The sequence below is a fragment of the Vigna unguiculata genome, chromosome 10 (genome assembly GCF_004118075.2).
Source record: "Vigna unguiculata cultivar IT97K-499-35 chromosome 10, ASM411807v1, whole genome shotgun sequence".
In the NCBI taxonomy this organism is placed as follows: domain Eukaryota; kingdom Viridiplantae; phylum Streptophyta; class Magnoliopsida; order Fabales; family Fabaceae; genus Vigna; species Vigna unguiculata.
In genome coordinates, this window is record NC_040288.1 from 6,255,283 (window position 1) to 6,265,429 (window position 10,147).

The window sequence follows — 10,147 nt, forward strand, 5'->3', positions numbered from 1 at the left end:
AAAATTGTTTTTATTTTGAATTTAATATAATTTTAATTGAGAAGGAATATCTCAAATATATATTATGGTAAATTTGTAGCTATTTTGCTACGAACAAGCTGCAAATTTTTTTTCTTCGTTATTTTCTCGCAAATTAGCTAGGTATTAGCTACAAATATATGTTATGGTAAATTTGTAGCTATTTTGTTATGAATCAGCTACAATTTTATTCCTTCGTTATTTTCTCACAAATTAGTTAGAGATTAGCTACAAATATATGTTTTGGTAAATCTGTAACTATTTTGCTACGAATTAGCTATAATTTTATTTTTTCGCTATTCCCTCGCAAATTAGTGAGGAATTAGCTATAAAAAATTTTCCTAGCTAATTTCTCTAGCAAAATACAAAATTTCTTGTAGTGTCAGCACGAGGGTTATCCAACTAAGCGTGAAGGCATTTTTTTTTCTCCCTAAGAACAACGCTCTACATTCCTCAACCGAGGTTCTTACTAATCTTTTTCTCATTCACAAATTTTATCTTATATTTTTTTTGTAATGATAATTGTTTGATTTATTTTTTCTCTGTCATATTATTATTATTATTATTTGATTTTAATAATTTCATACATGAAATTTCATTATATTAATATTTTATGTGCTAGTTCTAAAACATGTCAAATCTTGCAAAGCTTGAATTTGCGGCCCTTGATATTTCAGGGAAGAATTATTTATCATGGATTTTAGATGCTAAAATTCATCTAGATGCAATGGGTTTGGGTGATGCTATTAAAGAAGGAAATAAAGCATCTGAACAAGATAAAGTTAAAGCTATGATTTTCCTTCATCGCCATCTTCATGAACGGTTGAAAATTGAATACCTTACTGTAAAAGATCCTTCTGTATTATGGAAAAATTTAAAAGAAAGATATGACCACCAGAAAACTATGATTTTGCCAAAAGCTCGTTATGATTGGATGCATTTACGGTTGCAAGATTTTAAAACTGTAAGTGAATATAATTCTGCAATGTTTAGAATTACTTCTCAATTGACTCTATGTAGAGAAAGAATTAATGATGAGGATATGTTGGAAAAAACACTCTCAACTTTTCATGCAACTAATTTACTTTTGCAACAACAATATCGTGAAAAAGGTTTTCACAAATATTCTGAATTGATTTCATGCTTTCTTCTGGCTGAACAAAATAATGAGCTCTTGATGAAAAATCATGAGGCCCGACCAACTGGTTCTACTCAATTCTCAGAAGTGAATGTAGCAACATCTGATCCATATAATCATGGACGAGGTCAAGACCATAATAATAATAGTGGTCGTAATTTTGGCCGTGGTCGTAGCCATGGTCGTGGTCGTGGTCGTGCTATTAATCATGGTCGTGGACATGGTTATAAAGGAAATTTCAAAGAGAAACTTCATCAACAGAAGTGGAACAAGAATGCGAAAAAGGAAAAAGAAAGGGGTGAAAATAATGGCAAAAAGGCTGAAAATATATGTTATCGTTGTGGCAGTAAAGGTCATTGGACCCGTGCCTGTTATACACCAAAGCATCTTGTTGAACTCTACCAAGAATCACATAAAAAGAAGAATATAGAAACACACTTTGCTTATGAAGATGGTGATTCTGATTATGGTCATATGGATACTACTCATCTTGATATTGATGATTTCTTTTCTAAATCTGATGGAAGCATTGATCACGTTATTGGTGATGGGAGTATTAGAAAATAGTTTTATTTTATTTTATATTATGTTATTAAATTTTAAGACAATGTTTTATATTTAATTCATGTATGTAAAAGTTCTATATGGACAAATCACTACTCCAATGGTGGTAAGGTTATTAGATGTTGATAAAGACCCTTTTAGACCTCAAGAAAAAGATGAAGAACTACTTGGTCCTGAAGTACCATATCTTAGTGCTATAGGAGCACCAATGTATCTTGCTAATTATACTCGACCTGATATAACATTTGTTGTAAATTTGTTAGCAAGATATAGTTCTTCACCTACAAGAAGACATTGGAATGGAGTAAAACAAATACTTCGTTACCTTAAAGGCACTATGAATATGAGTTTATTTTACCCAAATGCTTCAAAATTAGATCTAATGAGTTATGCAGATGCAGGTTATTTATCAGATCCTCATAATGGTCGATCACAAACAAGATATTTATTCACATGTGGTGGCACAACGATTTCATGGCGATCTGTGAAACAAACAATAACAACAACATCGTCAAATCATGCAAAATTTTTAGCATTACATGAGGCAAGTCGTGAATGCGTTTGGTTAAGGTCTATAATTCAACATGTGCGACAAACTTGTGGTTTATCCTTGGAAAAATGAAACCAACAACGATATATGAAGACAATAGTGCATGCATTGCTCAATTGAAAGAAGGGTATATTAAAAGAGACAGAACAAAACATATTCTTCCAAAATTCTTTTTCACTCATGATTTTCAAAGAAATGGTGATGTAGAGATCCAAAAGATTCGCTCATGTGAAAATCTAGCAGATTTATTTACAAAGTCTTTGCCAAGGAGAACTTTTGAGCAATTGGTTCACAGGATTGGACTCCGCCATCTTAATGATGTAAGTTTACATGAGGGGGAGAAATAGAAGATGCAAAGAACAATATTATATAGAATGATGTACTCTTTTTCCTTCACTAGGTTTTTATCCTAAAGGGTTTTTACTAGTAAGGTTTTAACGAGGCACATTCTTTTATCAATGGACACCCAAGGGAGAATGTTATGAATTAATGGTCGTCCATTGATTTATACAATTACCCATATGATTGATAATCATATTATTCATTACTCTCTATGTAATATTTTGTATTTACTATTTGATTTTATATCCTTTCTGGGTTACCATGTTGTATATATAAATAGGACTTGTCCTTTCAGTAATAAGACACACATACAAACAGAAGTTGCTCCCTACTCTCTCATTCTTTATTCTTCCTCTCCTTTGTCTCTCTCTTATTACCTTTATTTTATAACAAATATTTAATTTAAATGTCTAATTTAAAATTTTAATCATATATATACACATCACTAATTACTTATTATGTCAAATTTATAATTTAGCTCAAATAAATTCATATTCAAGTGTTACTTTTTAATAATATTTGTCATGTAAAAACAAAATCTTTGATTTCATATGTCATTATCTTTCGATATATCTTTATCTGTCTATATTTGCTACAAATCTTACATTAATTCATGTTGTTTCTATTTTTTGTACGAAATCATTCATATCTCACAGTATGTCTACACTTTACTTTCATTTTGTACAGACATTTCACTTTTATTTTCTACGAAATCATATTTCAATTGCTTGTATATTTTCTAGGTGATCATATTATTATTTGAATTAATATTAACATTAGTATTAATAATATTAGTATTAATAGTACGATTGGTATGTGTGCTTAATTATTATCTACATGGACTTATATAGATTTTACGTAGTTAAAACTATTTCTAATTATTTACTTATGTTATATCAAACATGACCAATTAATTACACATGGTAATGAATTCAAAACTAATTCATGTTACATACAATAAAAGTTTCATATAAACTAATTAGATTCAGGTCAAAAATATTGTTATTTTATTGTAAAATATATTGTTATTATAAACAAATACAACCATGTACTTTTGATTATACGATGATAATAAATCAATTCTCCTTACTAATATACATGTTAAACTAACAAATATAATGGAAAAAAAAAAGAAAAAAAAATAATAACTCGTGCGTACGCACAGTTGTAAGACTAGTATTACTTAATAGTTCATTTAGGTTTAAATTAGATATTTACAATAATAAAAATCATCCTACTTAATAGTATAAAATTTGATTTATAATATTTGAATTCACTCTTAATAACGAGCCTTTCACTCATGTATATAGTTTACTAGCCATTTGCTCAAAACTAACAGTGTAGGAAGGGGATATGTCTACGGTTTTTTTAATATTAAGCTACGGTTAATGAACTGTAGTATATTTAGACATAGTAAAAAATGGTGGGTTATAGTCTATGGTTGAGAACCATCTCCTAATGTACACAACAAGTTATGCTTCCTGGAAAAACCGTAGCCAATAGACTTGAATTTTTTTCTTTTTTTCTTTTAAATCATAATAGGCCGCGGTTGGATGAAAAAATTGTATATATGTTACGGTTTCCTAATACGCTCCATTAAACAACATGAAAAATTAAATCAAGATTTAACAACATCAAATAACATAGTTGAACTAGAATCAAGTACCAGATAACATCAAAACTTAGTTTTCACTACTTCTAAAATTCACCAAAAATAAGAATAAATTGATTTTTGAATCAATTTTTTTTATGGTAACTTATATCATTGCATATTTATTTGTAGAGTGTGTATATTATTCATTGCTATCACAAGCTTTATTTTGGCAAGATTTGGTGGAGAGAAACCTTTAAAGGATCATAACTTTTGTTAGGACCTCAAATGAAGAAGTGTTGAATTGGAAAGTTGTTGGAAATTATGTTTCCCTTCTAATGGATAATTGGGAAACCCAGTTGACAGCTCCAAATTCTCAAAATTTCATAATTTACTATCTCTTTTCTGTTTTTCACGTATTTTTAACCATTTTTCTATATTTTAGAGACTTATTTAGCTAACTTATACTTTATGAAAAATTCCACTTTTTTTGTGTTTTCTAACTTACATGCTTTCACATACAATTTTTATAGCTATAAGAGGAGCAAGGCAGAAGACAGATGTAAAAGAAAACATACATCAGAGTAAGGCACACTAGTGGCGAGCAACATGCAAGAGAAGATATCCAATGGTGTGTCATGAAAAAAACCGTAACCTATACTCTAATAACTATTACTAGCATAAATACAGGCGGTATCACGTCTGTGTGTATGATTTTTTAAATATGCGTGATATTATATTAGTAAGTGATAATATTGAAATATTATTATGTTGTTATATAAACTAAAATGATATTTATTAAAAATAAAGTGAAATATATCAGAACAGATGAAAGAATAACCATTGATAAATAAAGAAGAAAAGAATAAGCAGACATAGCCAAATTTATAAAAAGCTTATAAAAATAACGGTCAATTTTTAAAAATTTAATAAATTATTATATTTAAAGGGAAAAATTGGTATTTTAAAATGTGGACACAAAAAGGGGAATCCCCTTTATATTTGTTATAGATAAACATTAATTTAATGTTGTATAAATATTAATTAACTTTTTAATTAAATTTTTCACTGTTTTATATTAATTGTAATAATAAAATTTAGTTTTGTAAATATATATATATATATATATTAGATATATATATATATATATATATATATATATATATATATATATATATATATATTAGATTTAGTGAAGGTAATATTTGGTTTAGTAATCACTCCAATTATTTAATAATAATTTCAAAATTTAATAAATGATATTATTTAGTATTGATCAAATCTTTAGACATATTTTAATGTAAAATGATATGGAGGAAATAAATATCCGTTAAATAATAGTATTTAAATGTATTTTTACTAAAGGTTATTCGGCTTATTGTTTACATATTTAAAATTCATTAATTTAATTATTTTCATTTGTATGTTTAATTATTTTCATATGTATGTTTAGTTATTATTGTCTTAGATATTAATTACAAGTTTTACTTATACATATATACATTACTAAAAATTCTCATATTACATGAAATTTTTCTTGCAAATTTGTTAAAAAAATTTGCAAAAAAAAGGCATTTTTCTGCCATTTTTTCTAAGAATTTTAATTGGCAGGTAATTCTTTCGTGGGTGATATTTTTTACAAAATTATAAAATTTAAAAGTATTTCTTACAAAATTTGTTGCGAAAAGTGTTTTATACAATATATTTTGCAATAAAATTAGTAACAATTTTTTGAAAAAAAAATTTCTCAATAAAATTTGTAAGTATTTCCTACAAAAAGATTTTCAAAACAAAATTGGCATGTAGTGATATATATATATATAAACATTAAGTACTAATCTCAATACATTTTTTCAATATAATTAATAATGAATTTCAATCTATTATTAAATATAATGTTTATCACATTTAATTAATGTCAATTTTGTTTTGGTAATGACGTAACTTATTTATTACATTAATAAATTCACTAAACAATATTATTTAATATTTATGAATAAACATTAATATCATGAAATTCAACAATATTTTCCCACAAAAGTAATCAGATAAAAAAAAGGAAAAGATGCTCTACTGTGTAGACTGAGACACATTCTTTCTTTCCTTGTCACCACTACACCATCTACGTGTTTTTCTCTATAATACGAAAAATGTCACCAATAGAAAATGAACAGAACAAGGTGTTTGCATAAATCGTGTTTGAATGGAGCATTTGGGCGAGGTTGGTTTAAAGTGTGAGAATGGAGTCAGAATGTGTGATGGAAAAGAGTGTTTTGAGAACGAGAGCAGCACAACTTCCATTGAAGGTGCTGTGAAAGTCTTGTTGATGGGTTTAGGAGAAGATATCAATAAAGAAGGCATTAGAAAGACACCACTTCGTGTTGCCAAAGCCCTTCGTGAAGGAACCAGAGGTGACCATTCATTCATTTCTATTTTGCTTAGTTATAATGAAAGTTTAATGGCTTAAGTATCTTTTTAGTCCCTGAACTTTAACCCAAAATTGGAATTCGTCCCTGGCCGAAACTTTGATAAATTTTGGTCCTAAACTTAAAAAATGAATGAATATAGTCCTTTTAACTCAATTTTGTTAACTTTTTTCTTAGGTTTCGAACGCATTTCTCAGTAAATATTGAGTCGATAATGTGTCAAATGTCGTAAACAACTCCAATATTAATATGAAACACATTTCACATGTTAAAAAAAGTCAATGTAATTGGGTTAAAAGGACTATATTCATTCATTTTTAAAGTTTAGAGAACAAAATTTATCAAAGTTTTGACCAGGGATAAATTTCAATTTTTGGCCAAACTTCAAGGATTAAAAACATACTTAACACAGGTTTAATTTATACCATATGTTTGTTTGAGATATATAGACCTAAACTTGTGTTATTTTAGAACCTAAATCTATAGTTATACAAATAATTTTAAAAATAGCATTACATTTTGAAATGTTTCGTTTTCTTTTTTTTAAACCTAAGCGAAAAGTCTGAAAGTATGAAATTATCATTTTTTTTGGTTCATTTTTGAAAAAGTAACTTACAGGATTTTTTGTTAAAACGAAAAATAATCCTATTTTCGTTTGTGTTATTACAAGGGTGGAATGAATATTTACTTTTTCAATTAAATTATTTTTTTTATAAAATTTATAGTTTTCTTCTTTGGATGTGCCGGCACACATTGTACGCTTGTTTTTTTAACCATAACTTCTTTGGATGTGCATTTAACACGTTGTAAGATGCCGACTATTTCTGTCATCCAATCAAAACCATCCTTTATTTTACTCTTTATATTTCATATTTTATATTCTAAACCTTTCACTGATATTTTATGACACCCATTTTTTGTATAATAAAATAAATTACATTTTTAACAAAAAACTCAATTTATTAATCTTGTTAAGCCTCATGCAGTGTTTAAGACAATTAAATAGATACTTAACCTTTAGTAATTGACATGTATATATATTTATAAAAAAAAATACTAATGATAATATATATTTATCCTTTATTTTATTTTCTGTTAAAGTCCACTATATGAGCACCTAATTTGATTAATGCTAACTACACTTAATTAGAAGAAACTGTTATTCCCAGTAGCAATTTAAGTAAATATTTATTTTGAACTGCAATTGTCATCTTTGTGACGACTTTAGTATAATTGAACTTGAATGGAAATTGCTATCCTTTTGACAATTTCAATAATTGAATTTTAAATTAAAGATGTCATCTCTAAAGACTTTAGTGTAATTTATTTTAATTTAAAATTAATTACACAAAACTCAAAAGTCGAAAAACTGACGACTTTAATTCAAAATCAGTTACACTGAAATCGACAAAGAGTATGATAACTTGAGTTTAAAATTAAATTACTCAGGAAATTTTAACTGAAGTCATCGTAGAGAACAGACGATTTCTTCTTATTAAGTTTAATTAGAATTAACCAAATTAGGTCCTTATGACATGGATCTAATTTACAAAAAGTCACCGTTTGTTTTGACAACTACTTCAAAACAAAGTTATGCTTACTTCAAATCGTGTAGGTAATCTTTTTCAAAGAGAACCCAAATTTGTAATTTTGGAAACAAATTGAACCCTCATGAATAAAAAAACTTAGAACTTAAGATACTTTTTAAAACATATGTACCAGAATTATTGATAAGAAGCTCTTATGATATTTCAGGTTATGTTCAAAGTGTGAAGGAAATTGTGGAAGGTGCATTATTCCCTGAAGTTGGTCTAGACCATACCGAATTCGCTGGTGATGGCAGGTGGAGTAGGTGGAGTTGTGATTGTGAGGGACCTTGAGTTTTACTCCTACTGTGAGTCTTGCATGCTACCATTCTATTTCAAGTGCCATGTGGGGTATGTCCCTTCTGCCCAAAGAGTTCTCGGTTTAAGCAAACTCTCCCGTGTCACCAATGTGTTTGCAAAACGTCTCCAAGAACCTCAAAGACTTGCAAATGAGGTGTGTTCTGCTTTGCATGAAGGAATTCAACCCACAGGTGTTGCTGTTGTGTTTCAATGCAAACACATTCCCTTTCCAGACATGGAATCAAACTCTCTTGGCTCAAACCACAAAGGGGTGATGGGGATACTGGTTTCTTCTGGTTCTGGTGTTTTTGAAAACAAAGATGCAAACTTGTGGGCTGACTTTTTTGGCCTCCTTAACTTTAGAGGCATTGACAAGGACAAAATTCTTGATAAGGGGTCAATGGACAACCAATGTTGGTGTCCTTCTTTGTCTTCTAAAGTCTCATCCGAGAACGAAGAGCTGAACCCTGCTATGCTCACTGCAGTAGCTTCAATTCTCAAGTCTTTAGGCGAGGATCCAACTAGGAAGGAATTAGAAGGGACTCCTGCTAGGTATACCAAATGGCTGATGAACTTCAAGTGTAGTAGCATTGAGAGGGTGCTGAATTGTTGGCTTGGGATTCGGACAAATGGTGCTTTGAACACTAATGAGGGGTTAGGTTTGATGAAAAGCTACAGTCAGAGCTGAACTTGCCTTTTCTGTCCACAGTGTGAGCATCATTTGCTTCCATTTCATGGTGTTGTTCACATAGGATACTTCGTTTCCAAAGGGTTTCATCCCATTGAGAAAAGCCTGTTGCAGTCAATAGTGCATTTTTATGGCATTAAGCTGCAGGTTCAAGAAAGGGTGACTAAGCAGATTGCAGAAACTATTTCCCCATTGATTGGTGGAAATGTGATAGTAGTGGTGGAAGCAAGTCACACATGCATGATTTCTCGGGGAATTGAGAAGTTTGGTAGTAATACTGCTACCATTGCTGCCTTGGGACGCTTTCAACTGACCTTGCTGCAAGAGCTGCGTTCCTGCACAATATTCCAAAGGCCACATATATTTGAGAGCATTAGTAATTGTCTATCTCTGTTTTGGAAGTGTTTCTCAGTTGTTTTATTTTCATGATTTCATGCATATTTATGGTTTGACATCGTTTCTTTGTTGTAAATAACCGTTACTACCATGTTAACGGAAACGGGATTTTTGAAGTTTAGTTTGAGTTTAAGTATTTTACCCAGTTTTCGATATTAATAATTTAAATTCATAAATTTAAGTTGATAGTGTGGTGAGACATTCGGAATTCGTTTTCCTGCAAGTAGGTGTGAAGCTTTGGTTCTTGCATTGCGTGTATCTACTCACCAACCCAACACTAAAACTCAAATCTGGTCTGGTGTTACAGTGGTACCTTAGCTTCCCACGATGCTTCTATATTGAGTTGGATCAACATTCTCTTCATCAGGATTTATCTCAAGCTTCAATCTTGTTTTAGCAGGAGTGTTGGCAGCATTGCTTTGCTGCATTCCAAATTTTCTCAGCAAGACCTTTGCATACTTAGTCTAATGCAAAACCATCCCACATGAAGTCTGCCTAAACTCAATCCCAAGAAAGTAACTCAGGTTTCTAAGTCACTCATCTCAAAC

General features: G+C 29.7%; 1 protein-coding gene and 1 pseudogene across 1 annotated transcript; both read left to right on the forward strand.

Annotated features, from left to right (window-relative positions):
• Positions 1–649: 649 nt before the first annotated feature.
• Positions 650–1,050, forward strand: LOC114165149. Its single transcript, XM_028049814.1, has 2 exons — positions 650–982; positions 1,039–1,050. Exons 1-2 carry the CDS (start codon positions 650–652, stop codon positions 1,048–1,050), a joined length of 345 nt encoding a protein of 114 aa, XP_027905615.1.
• A 5,356-nt stretch (positions 1,051–6,406) lies between these two features.
• Positions 6,407–9,571, forward strand: LOC114165150 (annotated as a pseudogene).
• The last annotated feature ends 576 nt before the right edge of the window (positions 9,572–10,147 follow it).

What these genes read in the sequence shown, in the direction of transcription:
- LOC114165149 (XM_028049814.1), top strand. Translation starts at nt 650, where the DNA reads ATGTCAAATCTTGCAAAGCTTGAATTTGCGGCCCTTGATATTTCAGGG.